This window comes from Odontesthes bonariensis, chromosome 2, assembly GCF_027942865.1.
Source record: "Odontesthes bonariensis isolate fOdoBon6 chromosome 2, fOdoBon6.hap1, whole genome shotgun sequence".
NCBI classification, from domain to species: domain Eukaryota; kingdom Metazoa; phylum Chordata; class Actinopteri; order Atheriniformes; family Atherinopsidae; genus Odontesthes; species Odontesthes bonariensis.
Genome location: NC_134507.1, coordinates 15,698,130 through 15,721,549, shown reverse-complemented (window position 1 = coordinate 15,721,549; position 23,420 = coordinate 15,698,130). Strand labels below are relative to the sequence as shown.

General features: G+C 41.3%; 1 protein-coding gene across 1 annotated transcript; it reads right to left on the bottom strand.

The window, feature by feature from the left end:
• Window positions 1–90: 90 nt before the first annotated feature.
• On the bottom strand, window positions 91–22,669 carry stox1 (storkhead box 1). The gene is made up of 4 exons (XM_075484318.1): window positions 22,175–22,669; window positions 5,024–5,176; window positions 1,164–3,807; window positions 91–624 (listed from the first exon to the last, which is right to left on the bottom strand). The coding sequence occupies exons 1-4, from the start codon at window positions 22,503–22,505 to the stop codon at window positions 471–473; spliced, it is 3,282 nt and encodes a 1,093-aa protein (XP_075340433.1). The 5' UTR covers window positions 22,506–22,669; the 3' UTR covers window positions 91–470.
• Between the last annotated feature and the right edge of the window lie 751 nt (window positions 22,670–23,420).

Below are 23,420 nucleotides of genomic sequence, written 5' to 3'. Positions count from 1 at the left end.
ACTTTATTCTCCTAATTTTGAGTTATATTACTATCACTTAATCAAGACCTATGTTATGACAAAAAAAAAATGTACATCGTTTTGGATATATACAGTTTTATTTTGGGTAATTGGTACAAAACAAGGAAACGTTAGGACAAGTTACGGCTCTTCTCAACAATTCAACCAGAAAGAAGGCTGCATTTATATCATAGAATGTGGACTATTCAACAGCACATACAGAAGTTAGTTCATGGAGGGATAACATCATAGCATATATATCTTAAAGTGATTTACAAAGACACATTTTCACTGTACATCTTTACACAGACCTCTGTCGTCATAGATATCAGCATGAGGTAGGCAACAAAATGCAAACCCTCATTACTGAATACATTTCAGACCGTATGACTTTCATATAACTGGGGATTCAAGCACATGGTTTACAACGGGCTGAAACGTGTCAGCTCCAACACTTCAGCGGAGGCCTACTATACATTCATGACTGGAGTGAGCTGTAGCAGGGAACTCTGTGGTCGAATGGTGCTGCTCTTTGAGTGCAGTTTCTCCAGGTTTTGCAAAAAGCCTCTTCTCTTAAGACCTTCGAGAATGACGGTGTTGCTGGATCCCAGACTGACGCGGGTCCTGCAGGGGCAAAACATACCAAGTGTGACATGTTCGTTCACTCCATCCGACTACCTACATACCCAGGTGCACGGCGAGTTCAATGACAGAAAATAAGTCTTTTCTTCCTGTTTGATTATAAAATGAGTATTTAAGTGTTGCACAGCAATTACGTATAATCATCAGAAATGACTCCCTTCTGTCCAAACACTGGATGCTATAATTGGCCACAAGGTGTTTGTTCAGCTTTATTGCAATTTACCTTCAAAGAAAAACCACAAGAAAGAATAAGAAAAGAAACGCCAACCACAGACATGCAACCCAGAGGTTAACGAACCTCGGTACTGTGTTTATTTTTGCCTAAAGCCACTTAAAAATGTAGGCCATTACAGTCTGGTGTGGGCTAACTGCAGGATATGTATGTGTGGTATGTGTTAGCTGTTACATTCAGTGGCCTTTATTGGACATCCCTGGTGTTAAGGTGTTTCGTAATGAAGCTAAAATGATTTTACAGGACTTTATCATAGCCAACATAGACAATTATAAAGAGAGGCACTCACCGAGGGGAATCTATCCCACTGTCTCCTGTGATGCTCTGGTTCTCTACCATTTCCCCAGCCTCTGCCCTTCTGGCTCCACTTGGCGTGCTCTGGACCGCTCTGTAGTTCTGTAGAACACCCTTGTCATCAAAGTCATCCTCTTGCACTTCTTCCACATCAGCTGCCCAGTGAGCAGACTCACCGTCACCTTCATCGGCAGACTTCCGGACAGTCTCAGAGTCGGATTCTATTTCACTAGCCTGGCAGTAATCAAATATGCTACTGTCTGTCACTTCACATGCCTCCGAACAGTCCACATCAAGATTAGCTTCACGCTGTCTTTCCCCCTGGATCAATGCGCTTCCCATGGGGCTGGCCTCACTTTGGGTGCCTGGTGATCTAGTCTTCCCGTGATGGAGTCTCCAGCTGGTCTCTCCAGGTCTGGTGTGGTTGAGGGAAGCTCCTCTCTGGGCTGCAGGGGAAATTAGATCTCTCAAAGGGCTGTCCAAGGAATCCTGCTTGAAGGCAGCTTGTGGTTGTTGAAAAGTGGTTTTATAATAGTAACTGTGAGGTCCCTGGTGTTGCCTATAAGTTTCATGGTCATGGTTAACCAGCTGATGGCCACGATAGTTCGCTAAACCAGTTTGATACTCATTTGCAACATCAATAATCTCGTCAACATTCAGACACAAGGAGCTGCAGGCATCGTCATTCTCCGGCTCGGCTGCTTTCTGATAGAGCCTATAGTCGTCTTCTATGAAGCCATCAATGTCTGTTATTAGGAGAGTGCTGTCGGGCATCAGTTCCAGGTGTTCTCCCTCGCTGGGTCTAATCTCCTGTTGGTCCTCAGTAGGTGTAGTTTCTGAGAGCTCATCAGGCTTTTGAACATCTTTGCTTTGTTGATTGGACAGTCTGAGGGAATGTTTACGCTGTAAAGAGGGCTTTGGCCACGGAAGATTAGGGTCATACGAGTGGTTTATGACGAGCTCATAGGGACGGGCAGGGTGAATGGTATTCATGTTGGAGTATTGTTGGATGTTAGAAAGACCATCTTCTCTCTTTTGGCTCTGGTCTGGCACATTTTTGTAATCTTGAGCAACCTGAAATGTCCCATTTTTGTTTTCCCCCTCCCAGCTCTCCTTGTTTCCCTCGCTCTGATGTCGGACCTTGTCTTCAATCCGTAGCGTGCTGCTCTGTGGGTAGGCTGCGCTGTAGTCTGACGGTAGCTCTCTGGTGAGCTTCTTGTCCAGTTGGAGCGGATGATCAGCAGTAAAGTCCTTCTCCAGAGTACAGTCGTATCTGTCCTCAGATGATGGGAGATTCAGTGCATCCTCTCCATCCGCTGCCATCGCTTTGGCTCGATGTGGGTCCCATGATTTGGAGCGGTGGCCAGGTCGTTCTTTCCGCCCCGCCCCAGAGGCCTTGCCCTCTTTCACGTCTCGTCTTCTATGCTCTCTGGAGGTGGTAATTATGTTCTCAGCATCCCTGATTGGATGCGTCTGGAAAGGGTTCTCGATGCGTTTTTTATAAAGAGATTTTCCCTCAACAGCTCCACCCTCTTCCAGTTGATCCGGTTCATCAACGGGGATTTCCACTCTGAGCCTGGTTGGAATCAAATCCTCTCCCTCTGGATAATTGTCCACACATATATGAGTTTTACTTTTAACCCTCTCCTTCTCCCTTTCCCTCTGCTTCTCTCTGGATGAGTGGGCCTTCCTCTTGCTACGAGAGGCCTTCTGAGAAGATCTCTTCCCTCCCCCTGCTTTATACGAGTGGTGATGCTTGTGTTTTGAAAACGCTAGGATGTCAGTAGACATTCCTTTATCGACACCCTTATCGACTTTATCCAGCCCCCTATCTAACACCTTGTCTACCCCCCTTTCCCTCCTTTCCTCCAGCTTCTTCATTAGGACTGTGTGACGTGTCAAGTTGTCCACAGTCAGTTCAGGGTTGATACGTTTGATGATGGCATGCTCCAGGTCACGGGGTAAATTGTTCAAGTCTTCTTCATCTCTCACCGGCCACTCCTCTGGAGGAAACTGGCCTGAAAACGATGCATACTCCTTCTTTGGCTTCTCCTTTTTAGCTCCATTCCTTCTGAATAAACTGAGACCAAATTTCCTTGTGGGTTTGTTATCTTTTTCTTTACGACCAGTGGCGTTAGACGTGGCAGTTGTTTTGCTGATCTCGCTCGCCTGACAATCAGCCGCTGTGGAGGTGGACTGATGCTGCACTGTGAGTTTGTGATCCGATGTTCGGGGCCACTTTAAGCTTTTCCCTGTGCATTCACTAATGGACACAGTGACAGAATGCTGGTCTGGGACAGTTGAGGGTGGGACAGTGGCTGTTTCAGTAGTTGCAGCGATATTCGAGGCTGTTTGGAGAGAGTTGAAACACTTGCAAGACTTGCAGTGGGCCACAGGGAGGGTTTGAGTGCTCTCAACACAGATATCGTTGCTAAGAAGGTAAGTAATGGCAGGGGGCAATGGGGGATCATCTGATGAACCAGAAGTCCACCAGTTCTTCTCTCTGACCATGTTGTTGGTGATGAAATAGGTCTGAGGCGTGACGATGAAGTAGCCCTCGCCTGTGTGGTAAATCTTGCGCTCCTTGATCAGAGTGCCAAGTGCGTTGTAGAGGATGTCCTGAGTGGGAATGGTTATCCCTGAGACACAGAAACAGTGTTAGGGACAACAAAGAAGACAAATTGTATATCCTGCAGTGAAGGTATAATAATGCAAATCATTTACAGTATTAAATATTAAATGTTTACAGGTGTTAGACAGATTACATCAAGTCTGAACAGACACAAGTTGGGTATTTTGACCTATTTTCAGTCATTTTTCTTTGTTCAGCTAATGTAGCCAGCTGATGGGAGTGGCTTATATTTTACAGACAGACGGGTCTTATTATGCATTTATTTTTTTTATAAGTAATTAAAAAGATAAAGTAGTGCTGTCAAATCCCTTAAACCCAACATTCAATAAGTCACAAATATTAAAAGAAAAAAACATAAAGACTGATCAGTTGTCAAACAACAACAACAACAAAAAAACAAGGGGAACAAATTTCCAGACTTTCCACTGTGAAAGATTGTGTAGGAAATATTTAAACTATTTACGAATAATATTTCTCAATGTAAAATTGCTAAGAATTTTGAGATGTCACTATCTATGATACATAACATTAAAATATTCAAAGAATCTGGAGAAATGTATCTACACACAGGGCAAGACTGAAAAAAACAATATTCAATAGCATTGATCTTTAGGCCCACGGCATTTCATCAAAGTGGAAACAGTGCATTATTCTGTAATGGAAACCGATGCTCAGGCTCACACTGAAAAGCACTGTGAGCACAGATTGCTACTATGAAAACTGCTGGAAACTTTCCCATGATCTGACAAATCAACTGTAATAATGGTTAGACATAGTATAAACCATTTCCTCGCTGACTGAAAAGAATGTTTCTAATTTGGGAAATATATGGATCTTCCTCAGAGACGGGAGGCGATACCATGCAGGCTGTCTTTTTACGGGAAGGCCCTCCTTATTCCAAAATCAGGAGGTAATACAGAAAGACGGTGGTTTGGCAAGAAAATGCCAACATATTGTGTGCGGAGTCTGCTGGGTGAACTTTCCTGCCATCAGTCCGCACAGACACCAATACAGGGCATTTCACACATTAAGGAATAAAAAACATTAAAAAAAGGAAAGGATGAAGTTATTTCTGTACTTACGTCCAATTAAATTCAAGACATAAATTAGTTGCATTACAAACACGTTTGTGACAGCTTTTAGGAACAGGGTTGGAAGTGCATTTACCAGAATAAGAAACTGCTCCTTTAACATGCAAGCTGAGGGGATATTTGATGGATTACCTGGATGGGCTTTGCTCATGTAATTGATGAGCGCCTCCTGGCTGACAGTGATTTGGGTGGAGTTCATGTCGGAGATGACCGAGCACAGCACCTCCGCCAAGGGAATGAACTGGGACTGAGGAACGGGGGACATCTGCACTGGGGACAGATCACCTGAAACCAAAGCAACACACCGGCAGATGACTGGGTGAAACAGGTGGGCCTGCCTCAGGGGGTATAAACACACTTGGGCCAGGGAGGTCTCTCTTTGACTGATGCTGCCAACAACAACTCAAAGTACTGAAGTTGACATTCTTGTCTTAACCACCTTCTAAATCATGACCGCGGTGGTCTATTTATGTGAGTTATATGAACCATGCCTGACTGCTTTTGAAATTCCAGCAGTACTGAGACACACCACAGAATTCCATCACTCCCACAGAAAAGACCACAGGTCTGCCTGCTAGGCAGAACAAATGTCCTGCCCCCCATATCATACAGCCCCACACGTCCAGGAGCGGGTTACAAACCTACAAAAACATGAGAGGCAGAGGGGCTAATAAACAAGTCAGGGTCTTTGGAGCATCATGTAAAAATATGATGAAACTCATTCTGCACATGTACAGCCCACAAGAAATCCCACCACTCTGCTTGACAGTCTTCCTCTGATGCGAGCAAACTGTGGGAGTCCATGAGACAGACACACCAGAGCTTTGGAATCATAAAACTGGAGTCATTTTAAAGCTAACCAGACATTCTACAAACACCGCATTTCAGTTTTAAAAACAATCAACATGAGTTTCACACATGGACAAACCTAATTGAAGCAATATGTAGTGGTTACGTTGCCTCAGGAAAATGTGGGTTTTTCTTGGCAAAAGCCTGCTTGTACGATAGGGCATCAAAACGGAATCCTATGTTTGACATGGTATAACTGATTTGCTCGCCTGCTAACATAAAAGTCTCTAATTTGGTCAATGTGTTACCTTGTTCAGAGACAAGAGGTAATAATAACACCAGTGGAGGGGTGTTTCTTTTTCCTTTCCCTTTGTGCAAGGGGAGTTAAACCTGATTTAAAAAAAAGAAAAGCACATTTTCCTAATAAAGATGTCCAAACAGGACACCGGTGCCACTTAAAAATGTAAAACTAAAGGTCTGCCAAACCAGAATATTGTGTCTCCAAATAATATGAGAGATGCAAATATTTATCTACGAAGATAAACACTTGGGTGGTTAGTTTTTGGTTTTTAGAAGAGCGTTAATGTTCATTTTTAGGTGAAGATTGGTGATGGTTGAAGTTAGGCCCATATTTGATGTGGTCACGGTTGAGATAAGAATGCGAGTTTTTGTTGAAGTGGGAACACATTACAAACTCCTGAGTGATATTGTAAACAAGAAACCAAAATGTTTGCTTTGCTGATGCAAACTTTTTGAAGCAGTTACTGTATTTCTTTTATAAAGGCAACCATTATCTAAAAATATTGACATACTAAACAATGTCTGCTTTTTTTTTTTTAAAACAGCTCTGTTTAAAAGTGAGGAGCGAGTACAATAAAAGCACCAAAACAAACCAGACTCTGCGGTGATGAATGATTAGCATCTGGGCTGGGTTACCACAAACACAAACCTACTTTCAATGAATAGCAGACACAAGGCCGTGCACATAACCTTACCCACAGTAGTGGAAAATTGGTTTTAGTCAATCAGCTACACCACGTTAATAAAAGGAGCAGAATGGCTGAAAAAAGGGGCTGAGAACACATTAATGAAACTTCAAAATAAAACATGACAAACAGACATAAGAGCTAAAACATCATTCATCACAAACATGTACGAACACAAATACTTGAATTTGGTAAATTACTTGTCAACTGAAGCACTTTCCTCCCTGTTTTTTTAAATAATTTTCATAAGTTCCTAGTGGCGTTGACGACGACGTTTTGTGTATACATGTGTGGAATCAGACTTAAACTTAAACATGTGGCGTGTCTGTGTGACTGTGAGCAATTCTCCCATCAGCCCTTGGGGTGCTCAACGAAAACATCGCCAAGCTTGCACTTGATGTAAACTAAACATTTACAACCCTCACACTTGAACCACTTATGTCCGAGGCAGGGAAAATATACAATGAATCATATGTGTGCCACGGTGAGGCCTTACAGAAGACAGATGCATGACGCACGTACTGAGAGATCCAGACAAGTCTACGGCAACTAAAGCTTGATAAGAAACGAATAATTTGTCAAAATCTATTTTCATGTTTATGCGCAGGCTCTTTATGATCAGAGATCACGTTTCACAGTCACTAACCCAGAGTATCCCGATCTGACCTGTCAAACAGCCATGAAGGTAGCCCAAGTTTCAATTGCACTTATTTGGAAAAACACAAGAACTATGCGTTCAAAAATATACTTAATTCAAACCAGTGTTCCATCTTCTATTATATGAGCAAATGTTTCATTAAGGAGGTCTTTTATGTCAGAAAAAGGGCAGAAGCATATTCTAAATGGGGAAAAAATAATCAAATTCCAGCGATCAGTGGTCACCAATTATTGAATATCAGGCTTTTATCTACAGATCTCAGAACTGATGTAAAACTACCAAAAGAAGAGGAGGAGGTACATTTACTAGAATAAGCCCAAACATTTTCATAGGTTCTTTAGTAGAAAATGCCTAATTAGTAGGCCTACAACCCCAAAGCGTGCTCAAAATAATGTCTTACCTTCTTGAATAAATGCAAACAAGACTTAAAACACTCTATCTGGCAACACTGTTGTTTTCACACTGATATTAATCAAGCTACAATGATTTGACTTTTTTTTTTTTTTTTAATTGAAAATCCTCAGTGAAAAAATTATGCCAAGCTCAGTTATTTAAAGAAAAAAAAAAGTCCCATTATCAGCCCAATGAGCTCACTTAAAGCTCATAAGGCTCACAGACAGGAGTATTTCTTTCTAAAACAGATCCTGAGGGATTGTAAAAGCAAAAAAAAAAAAAAAAAACATCTGCGTTCCCTCAGTTGAGACAAGGCAGTAAGCCGACTAAACCTCAGAGCGGATATCTCAATAGCAGTCTCCCTCTGCAGTGAATTAGTGCTGCTGACTTTGCTGCTCCTCATTGTTATTAACTTCCTATAGGAATGTCTGGCAGGCTGTCCTCGGGAGCAACCATTTATAACCACTGAAAACAGGCATAAGATGTGATAGGGTCAGAGAAAAGGAAATGCTGTGTTTATAACATGAAATTAATAAGGTAGTGCTCTCTTTTTGCAGAGTGAATTTCTGTAGGCTGTAATCTCGGTTCAAAGATATCCTGCCAGGCACCTGCTGATATGATCTGTACTTCAAAAAAGGTTTCCCACATGTTGTTTGATTAATTCTAGCTCAACAGCAGCACTGGCAAATAAGGATTGGCAAAGAAAAAACAAAACAGGCCAGCAGCAGTTTATTTGTGGGAAAAAGTTGGAGCAATGGAAAGATAGGACAGGACGAGGATTAGAGTTTATTGAGTCTAACATTAGAAGGCGTGACCATCGGGGAGGATCACTGTTGTAACCGTCTTCTCTCCAGGGGGAATGGAGCTCTGTGTTCCTGTAATCTAAGACTGGGACGCACACATTACACCCTTTGTCATACACAGCATGAATACCCAGCTGGGTGCCATGGAAACGAAATCCTGTGCCACAAGGAGGGAAACAGCAGCTCGAGAGTAAAAACAGGACGAGACTTGTGTCAAGGCAAGTTGAAAGGAGCCACACTTCAATGTGACCCTTTAAAGGGGATCTGAGGGGTTAGTTGTTCTCAGCTTGGGAAAACTGTTGTGGAAGGGCAAGTGAATAAAAATTACCGAGCCACCATGATATCTTCAGGACTTGCAAACAACAAGCCTAACAGAAAGCCTGACTTGCAAGTCGGAGTGTAGCTTTACAGTTTGAAAGAAGTCACTATGTAAAAAAAAAAATTTAAATTCTAAATTAAAGCTTTTTAAATGTGCCTCCAATCACTTTTTTTTTTTTGTCCCGCGCAGACTGAAAACTATTTCTTCCCATGTCGTAAACTATTTATCTGAGTATAAATGGCTGCCTGGGGAATACAATGAAAAATGCCTGGAGCTGACTGTTCACATTGCAGAGATGACTGACAGAGACCTTCTCTCCTCTTTCCCCTCTGAGATCGTTTAGGCTGCTGACACTGATCAATGCCACATGTATTCACATGGCTGTGTTGTTCAGTGCGCCTTGGAGCCGCATGAGTCCCATTTAAAACATGATTGCATTACCTTCAGTCTTCTGAAAAAAAAAAAAAAAAGAAACTTTTCACAGTCCAAACTATATAGCTCATATTGTCGACCTTCTAAGGCACATTCATGCAGATGTCAGCTTATGTCTACATTGTCTGTATTGAACACAGAGGAGGCAAACGCCTTCCAGATATGACACAAGAGACAATTTAAGCCACATTTTCTAAGCCCCCCTGTATTGTCCACCTCTCAATCAGTTGCTAACATGGATAGAACACAATGTCACACTAATATGTAGTATTTAAAGACTAGGAGTATCTGGTAATCTTTATGAAAAACAGTTGAGGCACATTCCAACACGCAATACAGCAAAAAAAAAACAAAGAATTCACAACAACTTGTTTGTCATTTCAAAATTCAAGCTTTTGGCTGCCATTCTGCTAACAACGACAGCACATGAATCTCCCTTTTCCACAATCATCTTCAGCCCCCGACAGCAGAAAACGTGACAGAGAGACAAAATATCCGCTTTCACTTGTCAAACAGTACAGCAAGATTTCAGTAAAATGCACACACTGCACATAAACATGTTGGTCTGACTGAAATTGTACAAAACTGAACTTCTCAAAGTTACTAACGCACCGAAACAATTCAAATGGGAGTTGAATTACTTCTGCACTTATACTTTCAAGCAGATCCAAACCGGCTAAGGTGTTCCACAAAATGTTCAACATTCCCCATTCAGTACACAGACGCAGCTGCTACCAACAAAGAATAACCACCAGAAAAAGTGGGCATCAATTTGTAAAACCAGAGAAGTGTAAGTGCATATCAATATGACTGAATTCCACAAAAAACTGCTCTCATTCACATATCTTTCTTTTGTCGGACGTCTAAATGCATCAGAAATTGTGACTGAATATCAGCCCAACAAAACTGTCAACTCACAATCACTTCAGCTATACTTAGATGTACTATGATCTCCCACGGAAAAAACGTAAAAGCAGCAGATTGTCTCAAAGATTTTCAAACACAGTCCAGTGTTGCAGCTGCGGACACACTTTAATCAATAAATCAATTCCACTCCTGTGTATCTATACAAAAGAGAGTTGTCTAAATCGCTTTGAAATTAGCCTGACTTAACTGTCTATGATGAGTGTCTATTATGTGCTAATAATAAGTATGCACCCAATTAAATGCTTTCTTTTATTCTTATGTCCCATCTGCCATGACTCCAATGCAACTGGGAATCCAGTCTTTAACTAGAAAACTCAAAGATCATTTCCCAAAATGCAGCTTATATAATCATTCGTACATTAATTTCCCATCATCCTATTCAGGGTCGCAGGTAGTTTTATCCAATTTGTTTCTTCACTTAAGTTTGCCTCTTAATTGTTGATGAGCAAACCTGGAGGCAAAAATATGGTTCTTTGAGGCATAATATCTACTCAAGAATTCAATGTTTTTAAAAAGAATACCAGCACACAGGTTAGAGGGACTCAGTCCAGCCAATGGAACTATAATGACTTGTGTAAATAAATGTACACAATAGTTTTTTATATATTTTGGAACCAGGCCCCCTTGCAGCTTTACGACACTTCCTCACTGATGTCTTTTTTATAAACAGTTGTTAGTGTTCAAGAAACATAAATATGGGGCAAACTGCATGACACTGACTGCATTTCGTTCAATAAAAATGGCTGAACAACCTGTGCCTGAGTCAAGCACACCTTGGCCTCTCACCTTCGTGCTATTGCAGGTAAAACCTAACCGAAATACCAGGTCTGTTCCAACTAATCCTCACTAAAAAGGCCTCTCAGAAGACACATACTCTCAAAAAAACACCAACTAATCTTGTCCTGCAATCGTCTAATCTTCTGGACTCCACTTAGCAAACAACCTTATCTTCTATTTCCCTCATTAAGGACACACTGCACGGCATTCAGCGAAATCGACTGCAAAGTCCACCCCCCTGTCTCCTGTTGGCTGAGAGCTTGTGAGAGACATGCTTCAGTGCATCTGCAGGTTGTAAGCAAAAGATTTAAGTCTCCAGTGAGACAATGTCAAACATTCATACAGTCAGATTTAGTGTAATGGGAGTAGATGCTAGTAGTAATTTATGCCCCAACTCCCTCCCAGTCTCACAACCACTTTGTTTTGTGTATTCTAGACTTGCAGGCCTCTGTTACTCCGCCGTTCCCTTTCGTATACGTGTGTGAGTGAGTGCAGTGCATGTTTTTAAAATGCTTTACGAGTTTGTGTCTTTCACTCCCGTAGAATACACAGATGTGGGTGCTGCAGTTAAATGGCCCAATAAACTAGGTGAAAAGATCTCTTCAGTAAGCACCAACAGCCCAAATGTCTCAACAACCAGACCAACGGTGCTCTTTCCTGTTATTCCACTCTGAAAGCAATTTTAGCATAAAATAGAAAAATGTCTGCAAGAAGAATCTTTTGTTGAGCTTGATTGATTGATTCGAAACAATAAAACCAGCATTTCTGCCCAAACTCTGGGCTTTGAGTAAATATTTAATCGGACTCAGTGATGGCTCAGCATCTCTGAGTGCAAGTGTTTAAATATTAAGTGAGGTGTTGAGGTGGGAGGAGAAGAGTCAAATTTGGACTGCGACCTCTTTTCAATCAGTACTTGAGTGAATGTGTCGATTTACACAGCGATTGTCGGGGTATGACCATTGGCTTCTGAACGCTGCACTTAAAAAGTAAACAGCTGAAGAACAGATAACACCAAAAAAAAATACAAAAAAATCCACAACAAAAGAGCATTCATGAGCTAAAACTTGAATAGAATGAATAGAAACACAGGCCGGGTTTGTGTTGACTCTCATCACCATAGAAACCTTTACTGTGGTACCGACCTGCCACATGCATTACAAAGCCAAAGCAAAAGAAGAAATAGCAGCAGAAATATAGAATGGGTATCTGTAAAACAGTTATAGCTTTAAGACCTTTGACTTTTAATCTCCGTCTTCAATTAAACAGGCTGTCTCCTCAAACTGACTGAGTTTAAAGCATCTTCGCTCACTTACTTCATTACCACAGATCAAGTACGACAAATCACTGCTATTCTAATGTCACTAAGTAATCTTTTTTATCATCTGAATCATAGTTAAAATGATGTAAAATGCAATCCAGCTCCCATCTCAAGAGCTAGAGTTCAAAAACCCTGCTACCCTGGCCACGTGTTTTACAGAAGACGAGTAACAATGGTGAAGGGAGACAGGACTGTGTTTTGTAGCAAAAAACTCCTGGCTGACTTGTTGGTAACATGATACCAACACATGGTAATGCCAGGAGACGCATTAAAAGCTTGATATTTTTTTACTTAAAACCTTCATGCTTAATGGACCACACCCTGTATCTGTTTCTCATCCACTTTTATAGATCCAAACATTGCTCCAGAGTAAGCTATTTCTGTTCAACAGTACCTTTCCTTTGTTATCCAATGCCCACGTACCTGCTAGTGCTTTGACATTTCAGGTTTGCCATTGAATCGGGCCTTTTTTTTTTTTTTTCATGATATAGAAGATGCTTAAGAAGAAAAATACTCGAGAGATTAGATTTGTGTCACAGGGAGTTTCATGAAGATAAAAAAAAAGGAATGTTTACAATCATTTCCAGAGGCTGAAAGACTGACTTTCAGAATAAATCACCCAACATGACACAGCTGGGGATAATTGTTCAGATTCTTCAAATCTCTTTCAGAGCGATAGAAAAAAAAAACAATCTTTCAAAAACTTAAACTGTATACACCGTAATCATAAAAATCACTATACATAACATGACAGGACGGGAAAGAAATCTTAATTTACAAGGGGGAAAAAAAACACTGTAAACACTTTTTTTCTGTAAATAAAGGCCTGAAATGCTTCGAGTTTCTTGAAAATTGAAAAGTGGGAGTGTATCGGTGTGCTCTCAGTTCTTCTTATATTCAGGCTAAACAGAGATGATGTACAGTATATCCAATACAAAACAAATCGTTATTATTTTTTTTTTACAACGTGTAATAATGGAGCCTAAAAAGACCTCACCGACACACTGCAAACATATTTGACCCTGAAATTTCACCAAACCGTCTGCTTCACTGAAGATCTGCAAGAGTCGAGATGAGGACTTTTCTTTAGGTAAATTTGAAACACTTCACGAAATAACAGCCTGAACAAATGAACAAAGTGATACACGGATACTGGATCACTTTGTAACCGCCTTTAACTGTGAGACTGTTGAACAAAGAAGATTAAATAACATAAATCCCATTCAAGAAAAAAAGAAAAGACAGGTCTATGGTCAGAAGTTCTGGTGACCCATCAAAATGGCTTCTCCTTAAGGCAAAAGCATTTTCTCAATAAGGGAAGCCAATTAAGATGCTTGTTCAACTTGAATAAGTTCTAAAAGATAGTAACATTACGACAGTAGGAATCAGAATGTTTTTTTTTTTGTTTTGTTTTGTTTTTTAAAATCGAGTGCATGCAAGGATGCTCTCTTTCCTCCACAAGAAATAGCAGGAAATCCCATCCTGTTCCTAAAGGAAGCTTCATGAATAGTTGTTACAGTTACAGTCATGGGCGAATGTTTTCTCTGTTTTCTTTGACCGTAGATCAAAATGAACATAATGCAATCTCAGCCTCGATCTTGTGAGTAGGATATTTATGTTGGACACAAACCTACAGAGTTCTCCTGTCTTTGCTAATCCTTCACCAGCAACTGATTAAGTCACAGATTCCTTAATGTTGTTTAGATTTTTAGACTGTGATCCACCTGTGTGGGGCTGCTTCACAACCTGACTCATATTAGAGTGGTAAATGTGTTCTGCATTCAGCTTTTTTTTCTTTATGTGTAACCGAAGCCTCACTGCTTCAAAGCTGGTTATTCCATTCAACTAGTAACTGCAATTAGGTCAGGAATTAAACAAAGTTGGTATAAAAAAAATTCGATTAAAAAAAGCAGTTATTGTTACATTCATTTTTTTTTTAAACTTTTATTCCATTTTAAACATATTTCATGTTTTGTCCTATTAAGTTGATGTAATTTATCAATATACATAGTTTTTTACATTTCAGGCCTTCACCACACACTAAAAGGGGCAGTTAAGGGCACATGAGTAAATAATTACTGCATGAAGCCTTCTTCATGCACTACAATTTGGGGTCACATTCACTCGTGTCACTTTAAACTGGACCAGATGAAGCATCGACATGTCCGGGCTCAGAGGATTCACACTGTGGAAATGTTTATAGTAGTCAAACTAATCAGTTTTCTTTTAGAAGAAACAGACGCTGTGCACTTAAGCCCAAGGACCAAAAGGACAAACAAGACTGTCAGCAACATGATCATACAGGATAAATGTACTGTATATCCTATATATATATATATATTTATAAGACCTCTTGGAAAAGTTCACTTACAGTCCTCTAATGGCAGCATTCATGCACAAAAGTTCCTTGACATTTGAGAGCAAAATGCCATCTTTTCCATGGACACCCTTTCAACAGGACAATGAAAACCACTGCCCAAGCAATCTTCAGCCCCGACCTGTCCCCAACCGAGGATGCGTGGAGAGTTTTCAACTGAAAAATGCAACAGTGACAGAAAGATGGAGCAAAATGCCTAAAACGCTTCATTCCTTAATGCGAGAACATTTTTTAAACTTTGTAAGAATGAATGGCCACATCACAAAGTGGTAAAACTTTACCGTACCGACTTTTTTTTTAAATGCACTGCAGGTATGAAATCCAAAAGGGAATGCATATCACTAAATGAAATGAACATTATATCAACATTATATATAACGTACAGTTTTTTTCTTCCCATTTCCACAAAACAAAAAATTTGACTGATTTGGTAAAAAGTTGCAGAAAACCAGAAACTGAACAAGGGGTCGACTGCTTACACGCATGCAGGCATTCGTCCGCTCACTCTTCTCCACCATAACACCTATTTGCACAATCTAAGTGAGTTTCCAGGACCTGTTCATCAAGAGTAATAGTCATTTGTTGCAGATGAAAAAAAAAGGTTACCTAATGTTTAATTGGGCCCAAGGTCTAGCATATTCCTGCATTAATTACCCCTGTATCCAGGGAAGATCTCCTGTCCAGTATGCTCCATTTGATCCATTGTAGCTCAGCATGGTTCTTGAAAGCATGTTTCACTACTGAAATACAATAACAGCATTTAGCAACCACAGAACCAATGTCAGCATGCCGTTGCATTTATCATTATTCAATCAAGCAAAGAAAACACCATGTGTGGAAACCAAAAAGTAATAGTAATGCAAAAATTCAATGCAATTTAGTCTGATTTCTGTGTCAACCATTTGTCTGACATGAGAGTGGGTAAAGATAAGTCCCATGAGGGAAACCGAAATGTCCGCTGACACGGGCGTATAAGCTGAAGGATAAAGAGGAAACTCCTCAGCTGTTATTGTTGGCAGTGGTCCACTCCCCTGCTCCGGCTAGGTCGATACAGAGGCTGATATGCCTGATTCACACTGGGGGAAGAATGTGGTTGAACAAATTATATACTGCTCAGGGGATCATGCACACACACAATTTTAACATATGCAAGGGGTCAGATCTGAGAATAAATGTCAATGCTTTCTCCTTTCTGGATATATAAGCCATGCGTAAACCATCAAGCCAAGGAATTAGACGGAAAGACTGATTCAAATAAATGCAGAGACACAATGTCCCCACTGTCCCCACTGCCCCCAAGATGATAATATTACGATTTTATTAATCTCCACTCAACTTTTCATTTACAATATTAAGTGAAATTGCGTGTTCTTTGGTCAAATACAGCAACACGGGAATTCAACATACAAACCCCCATGCTGCTGGGCATGAAGAGATTAGGATATGGCTGCATTTACACACACTCGATCACTGTTTTTATGAGAAAAACTCTCGTCTTCTGTCATAATGTAAAGGTTGGAGCACGTTTTCTGTATAACATATAGCTGTTATACAACTGCTGGAGCCTCTTTATCTTCTACAAGCATTGTTGCAAGGACAGCTCAGATGACCAGGACGGTCCCATGAAATAAACCGAATATATGTTCTGTGACCTGTCCAGGGTTGCACCCTGGAAAATGAATGCACGAATAAATAGCTTTCTGGAATACATCTAAAACTTCTATAGCATGACAAATCTGTATAATTAAATTTAAAAAGCCTGAAATCAATAGACGATTCCATTTTGCTTGGAAAAAAGAACCAAAGGCTTGCATTGGCACGCATTGAGAACAAAGCTTCACACATACACACAAAGAGGTATTTATTGAAAGTTTCCCAGTCTGCAGATATTATGATTTGATACATTTTCATTTAAATAAAAATTCAGTTGGATCAGAAAATCCACTTTTCAGAGCCAGCACCATAAAGAGTAGTAGCTAAAAGGATGCAAAGGTTACCAAAGCGACCATAACATTGATTATTTTACAGTGTGACAAAAAATATTCTAACAATAAGCTCCTTTAAAGTATTAATTAGAACTTGTTTGTGCATTCATAGAAGAAAGCATGGAACATGGTGGGGTTGGTGTTGGAGCCACTACCCAGTGAGTGAAGAACACCTGGATACTGTATTGATGTATGTTACTCTGTTTGTCTTTGAAAAATAGCCTCTGAGGCTAAATGACCTCAGGGTGGCTTGTTAGCAACAAGGTTCTAGCCTTTGACCCCAGCTGCTTAGTTAGGACAGGGTGGGCCATTTAAAGTCGGTTGGACCTGGCAAGGGGGTGTCATGCTTAATAAGCCCACATCTGGAAGAGTTATGACCATTAGTGGAGCGCTTTGAGACTTTGACAAAACACCCTCATGAAAGGCAACACCCCTTGTGCGAAAATACAACACTTTCAAGTGAAAAGCAAAGACAGAAATGAGGCTTGCTGAGCTACGAGCTCAGGAAATGATCTAAAGAGTAAATGAAGCATTTCAGGAATGCTTCACTGCCTCATGGTATGGCAAGTTCAATGAAACATACAGTTTGAAAAAGGAAACTTAGCTTAAATAGCACAGCCTAGGCATGTTCTGGTGCTCCAAATTAACACTGAGGGAGGCGTACAGTATGACCCAGCAGTGCTTTCTGTGCTTTGGAGAAAACAAGAAGACCCCTTCAGGTACTAGTACAGGAAGAATGAGGGGCAGTTTAAAGCGGATGATTGTAGAAAGGATACAGGACACCTCATTACAACAATGGCTGACAACATAAACGTTTCACCTTGTGGTCCATGCTCATCCTGCCACAGAGACAGCAGACTTTCTAAATAATGCAAAACAAGCCAACTGTCATTACGAAGCTTTTGGTTTCAAATAAAGAGCGCGAGTCGTAAGAATAAGAATGTTGAGACCCCCTCCAATGAAAATCAATCCTATACCCATGGCAACAAAACCATATGGTGTTATTTACATGGTAGAGAAAATAATGTGTACTGAATAAGCAGTCAAAGCAATAGCTGCCAAACAACATCATCGTAATCACAGGTTCAGGCACCATAGTTGTCCCAATTCCCATTTTTGGGGCCCTGAAGTGTTGCTAAAAATAAAAAAATCTGCAAGTATTTCAAGGTTTGCTGGTATTGAGGGTGGTATTTAGCCTGGGAATTCCCATGCTGCTTTGCGCTCGATTTCATTCTCACTGCAAAGTCAGCCTGGAAACCACCGCCCTTATTTTTGCCAGAGTTTGGGAACCAATCACAGAACGGGGGGGGCAGCAAGACGATGACGACGTCTATGCGCTACACCGAAGCTTGTAGAGTGTTAATTCAACATGACAGCGGACACAACGTTACCTTTCAATGCAGCCTTAGAAAGTGTTTCGGAGTAGATTCACCCTAGGGTCATTTGAACCGTGACATCCAGCCAAGTAGCCCACCCGAAGTTTTTCCGATATTGGCTGAACATCAGCTGAGTTACTGAGTTATCCCGAATAGCTTAGTACAAGCGCTAACGGACCCTGGCAGTATCTCCAAAATTACCACACTAAAATCACATGTCATGAAACCAAACTTCTACAGTAGTACAAATATGGTCTGTACTCACAAAACGATGCATTTGGAAGTTTGTACATAGTCCAGGAGTTTATTATTATCAACACAAGCCTGATAGCTTTTCTGCTGCTAAAGCTACGTCGACGTCACTTCTGGGAGCTTCAAAGTAAGATGAGGGTTGAGCTACTACTGTAGACAACAAAGCAAGGCTGCTCAATTTCTCCATTATTAAAATAAATTCACAACTCTACAACATAAAAATTCATGTAGAATATAGCATATAGGCCTACTTTGTTGTCAATTTAAGTAGCTTAGAGTGCAAGTTTACTTTTATTTTCCATTTTTTTCTTCTTCCTCGTCGAATTTCTGTCGTCATCTGGTATAAGTGATACAATTGGCTATGAATCGCGCGCAAAGCAGCATGGGAAATACCTGACGTCATTTGATAGACATTCGTAGGGCCCAATAAACGGCTCTAGGCGTTCGTAAACCACGCCTCAAATACGAGAAAATGCACACCTAGTTCCCAGACCACCATCTCATCGAGATTGTGGACGCGTCAGCCAGGCTAGGTGGTATTAGTAACGACACTAGTATAGAGTGACAACAGATGCCAGTACATGACAACACAATGTGGCCTGGTCAACAACTCCCATTATACCCAGGCAGTATATTGCGGGAAACAAGGAGAGAAAAGACGTTCTTCTTCTAGCTCCTTTCAGGCAGATTACGAGCTGCTTCAAGGACAGCTGGGATATATAATCCCTCAAGCCAGTCCTGGGTCAACCCCTGTCTCTCTGCCTAGCTGGCTGTGCCAAGTAAACCTCTAAAGACAGGCATCCTTGTCAAGTATTCCAACAACATCAAAGTTGCTTTGTGAACTTCCCACCCAACCTCTGAAAGTACGCTCAGCCACCTCGCAGAGAAAGCTCATATGAAACACTTCTATTCGCAATCTTGTTCTTTTGGGTGACAGAAGAGTCACCACCAGGTCTCACTCAATATTCTGTGAACGTTAGGGATTTCAAAATGCAATAACACAAAAACTAATATCAACTTTTCTAGACTTGATGGGTCACATTGTCTGCTCCTGCTTCAAGTCTTCATGCAAAAACCAGCTGTATGCATTCTGTCTTATTGCCCAGTTAACAGACACGTCAGATATGTTTGTAAAGCATGTCACCAAACTCCCCGCTATAAAGTGAACAAGAACATTTTCTGAGGCAATGTTCTGATTACTGTATATAAACCCTAAACTCCGGATTAGTTTAGCAAAACAAAATCATCAATTATGTGGATTAATGTAGCTTGGTTTCTGCTGGTGGTTTTAGTCTGTATATGTTGTAAAAAGAGCGTGAAAATGCCTGGATGTAATGAATGGTTTCAATGATCATACAACAGCGTGGATGGAAAGTTCAATTTGTGGGGTATTTCTTGTGCAAAACCTGAAAAAAAAACAAAAAAAACCCTAACAATTATTTTGCATCTTTACTGTTATATTTTGTGTTTCCCATAGGGATAAGCAAAGTTACTGTAAACCTACCACAGAATGCCAACAAAACTGCTAGCACGAAGGATGTTGACTCTCCTTATGCTGGTTTGAATGGACAGGATGAAGAGATAAGTAAATGTAAAAGAATGAGAAACACCCTGTAGGCATTCCAGATTCAAAGCAGAGAGGTTATTCCCGGTACCAGTGGGGCCCATTCCCACATGGATAACAAAGCCTGTTCATACCAACTCCTCACCCTGTATGTTTACCTCACCATACCACACCGCCGCTCCCCACACTCCCCGCTGACCCTCCCCATCTACTGTGCACCTCCCATCCTGCATATCTCCCCTCAGAAGAAGTGGCCGAGGGAGTGACAGTCCGCTGTAGACTTAGGCTTTTAGCTCTGATAACCAGGCAGAGCTGGTGAGATATATGTGGCTGTGCTTGCTTGTCCCAACATTTTGTCACGTCTTCTCTGTCTCTCTTCATTTTTACAACACTGACAACCAACTTTAACCACATCTGGTTAGTTTAATCATTATATTCCTTGAATTAGCCACTTAACTCTTCTTTAAGAAAAAAACAAAAAACGCTCCTACCTGTAGTAACAGCATGTCTCAACCTTGCTCTGTCCTGGGAAAGTAGATAGGGCTGTTTGAAATTCACTGTAGCCCATAAGTCATAACATTTCTGTTTTCTCGCTGACGTATTTATATCAGGACAATGTTAAGGCCTTCAGTCCATGTCTGATATAAATCTAGGAGTCCCTCACTGGCCATGAAACGGAGGGACATTAATCCTGGTAACAGAAAAGCGGCTGCGGTTGGCAGCCAGTCGCTCAGTGATTCACTGCTGACCAATTCTCAGCCAGAAGGCCGTAAACCAGGCTCTGACAGCCTGCCAGCCCTGATTTCCATACAAATTGCTGCAGTGTGAGTTGAAGGATTTGTTAAGAAGGAGAAATAGGTGTCATGTCCACACACAGACGTGTTTGCTTACAAGTTTCTGGTGTGAAGTTCAAACAGGAAGAGTTTGAGATATTGACGTCTGCCTTACATGCGACTGTGAGCTCATGCATGTCTTTATACACCGCTGAAGCCGCCACTGCACATAATAATAAGTCAGCATCACCTTTGGCCCACATGTGTGCTGAGTTGAAGCTTCGGGCCACAAACTGTCTCACAGCGGGATGGCATGTCAGCCTCTACCACCCCACCCCACCTCACCCCCCCACCCTCAGTCACTCCACGCCCTCCTGGGATCTCCCTCTGTGTGGTCTCTTCCTCTCCTTCACATTCCTACATTTACTTGTCTGCGCTTCAATCTGGCTGAGCAGACGGACTGACACAAGGTCAGGAGGTAGACAGCGGAAAAGCCAAAACACGGTATCAGACAGATCATGATGCGGGGCAAGGCAGCTTCACCAAAGGGCCAGTGTTCCTGGAACTGTGAGCAGACAAAAACTTACATTCTTACGTTGTGTTCTACCTGTACTTTTTGAGCACAAGTGCACAGACATTTGCAGCCTGAAGTTTTAAAGTGAGACAAAAGATCTCGTGAATCTCATAAGAATGCAGCTATTTGGTCAAACACTCACACAAAGTTGTCATTTTCTCCAGCAGCCACCGTTGTCAGACATTTACAACCCATGAGATCATGCTATAGGAGGGCTGCATAAAGGTTTCCATCTCAGTTCCATTGTGTCTGCGCAGCTGCTTTGAAGCACATCCAGAAAAGTGGAGCAAAAGTAACTGCATGGATATTTGCAAGCAATCACTGATCAACTGATAATCACACATCGCTGTGTTGACAACAAAGGTAGGCCGAGTGGTCAAGCAGTCATTAGACAATATCTGAGGCGTCAGACGCTTAAGAAACATCCTGGCAGTCTGCAGTAATACTGTTTTCAAAAAGGGAAGACTAGACTTTTTTCAGTGTGGATAGGGAAAACTAGCAATGTTGGCATGTGAAAAGAAATCTGTCATTCTTGATTGTGTGTGCACGTTTGCTACCTCCATAGGCTACTTTGCAAAATCCAAGATATTTGACACATATTCTTCAAACCTGTTGTTTAGAGTAGATGGGCAGATTTGAATTAAATCATAACATATTCCGTTTTTATTACAACAATAAACTTTTTTTTGCCATTGGATTTTAACTCAAATTTGTGGTTGGTCCAACAAAAAGGAGAGAAGAAGTTTCTCTGTCAGCTTTCTGTTAGTCTGAGTTTATAGCTTTCGCGCATTTCTTAGAGGTAAACAAATGGTTAGATTCTTCTAAGGCTTTCTTAGGCAGGTTTCTAAGGGACAAATAGTTTCTCTGAGGAGAAACAACATATTGTACTCGGACATGAGCGTAACAGCTGTTCAGGATGCTGGTCTGATTTTTTTTTTTCAGCCACTAGTAAATGAAATATCGCTGGTGATTTTACTTACCGACAGCTTTAATGATGAATCCCTTCGGTGACCTCAGAGCCCTGCGCATCCACGCTTCTCTCAGCACCTCCAGGTTGTTTGCGTTTCCTTGAATGAAAAGCACCAAGTTTTCCATCCATCCCTGAAAGGAAACTTCTGCTATGGCCTTAACAAGTCTCTTATTCCAGAAACTGCGCAGGTTTTGCGCTTTAAAGTCCGCAAAAATCTCCTGACCACTAGCGTTGTTGGCGTTGAGTTTCCCCCCGCCGGCGCGTAAACTCTCGTCGCCCGGGCCGAAGACCACAGCGAGCGAGGCGGCAGAGAGTTGGACAAGCCGCTGCTGGTGAGACATCTTTATAACGCCTTTATCTACAGCAGTACGCAACTACCATACTCGAAATAAAATTGGGCTCGATAAAAGGTAGGTTTCCCATATACAACTCCTGTTTATCGGCGGGGTTTGCCACGCATTCCTCCACTGTATCGTGGAGTTGAGGCGCAGAGGACGAGCGACTGGTTTCTGTCGGCTTCCAGGGAAACGCGTGACGGTGGCACAGAGGAGGAGGGCTCATCAGCCCGCTGCTGCTGCTGGTGGGACTCACAGGTGGACCTCCCACCGACTGTTCACAGATGTGCGTTTGTTGTCAAGTGAAGTTTCCTTTTAACCATTGTGGCTACGTTACAAAGATATGGCACGCTTTCTAAGGAGCGCGCTTGTCAACCTGCCTCAAGGATCAATGCTCGAGCTCGTCTGCTGAGCAAAGAGTATGCTGGCGGCAGTAAGGCAGTACTTTGCTCAGGGGCACTACTGCAATCCATACATGTTATACACCCGTCTTTAAAACCTGAGCATCTGGTGTGAAATTTAATGCAGAAAACACACGTGAGTCTATTCTTCCAGATTTACCTAAAACACTCTAGTGGCTATAGACTTAAAGCTATAGACTTCAGACACCTAAATCATGACCTTAAAGCACAGGCGGTAAAAAACAAAACAAAGTTATTTTACCATAATATGTCCCCTTTAAGACTTCCTTGGAGCATTTCAGGGATTTGCAGGGCTTAAGCCTTTATATAGCATTTTTCTAGCAAACTGTAACTCAATGTTTGATATAGCAATTAAAAAGTACACAAACACTGAATGAAACAAAATACAAGAATTGTAAAATGACCACACTAAAAAGCCATTTGCTGATAACAGTGAAATAACTCAGCAATAAAAAAACAAACAAGCGTATGTAAAAAACAGGAAAAGAGCACATTAAAA

What these genes read in the sequence shown, in the direction of transcription:
- stox1 (XM_075484318.1), bottom strand. Translation starts at nt 22,505, where the DNA reads ATGTCTCACCAGCAGCGGCTTGTCCAACTCTCTGCCGCCTCGCTCGCT. An exon ending in ATTCATCATTAAAGCTGTCG is followed by an intron (nt 5,177 to 22,174) that starts GTAAGTAAAATC and finishes CTTTGGTTTCAG; the next exon opens with GTGATCTGTCCCCAGTGCAG. An exon ending in CATGAGCAAAGCCCATCCAG is followed by an intron (nt 3,808 to 5,023) that starts GTAATCCATCAA and finishes TCTGTGTCTCAG; the next exon opens with GGATAACCATTCCCACTCAG.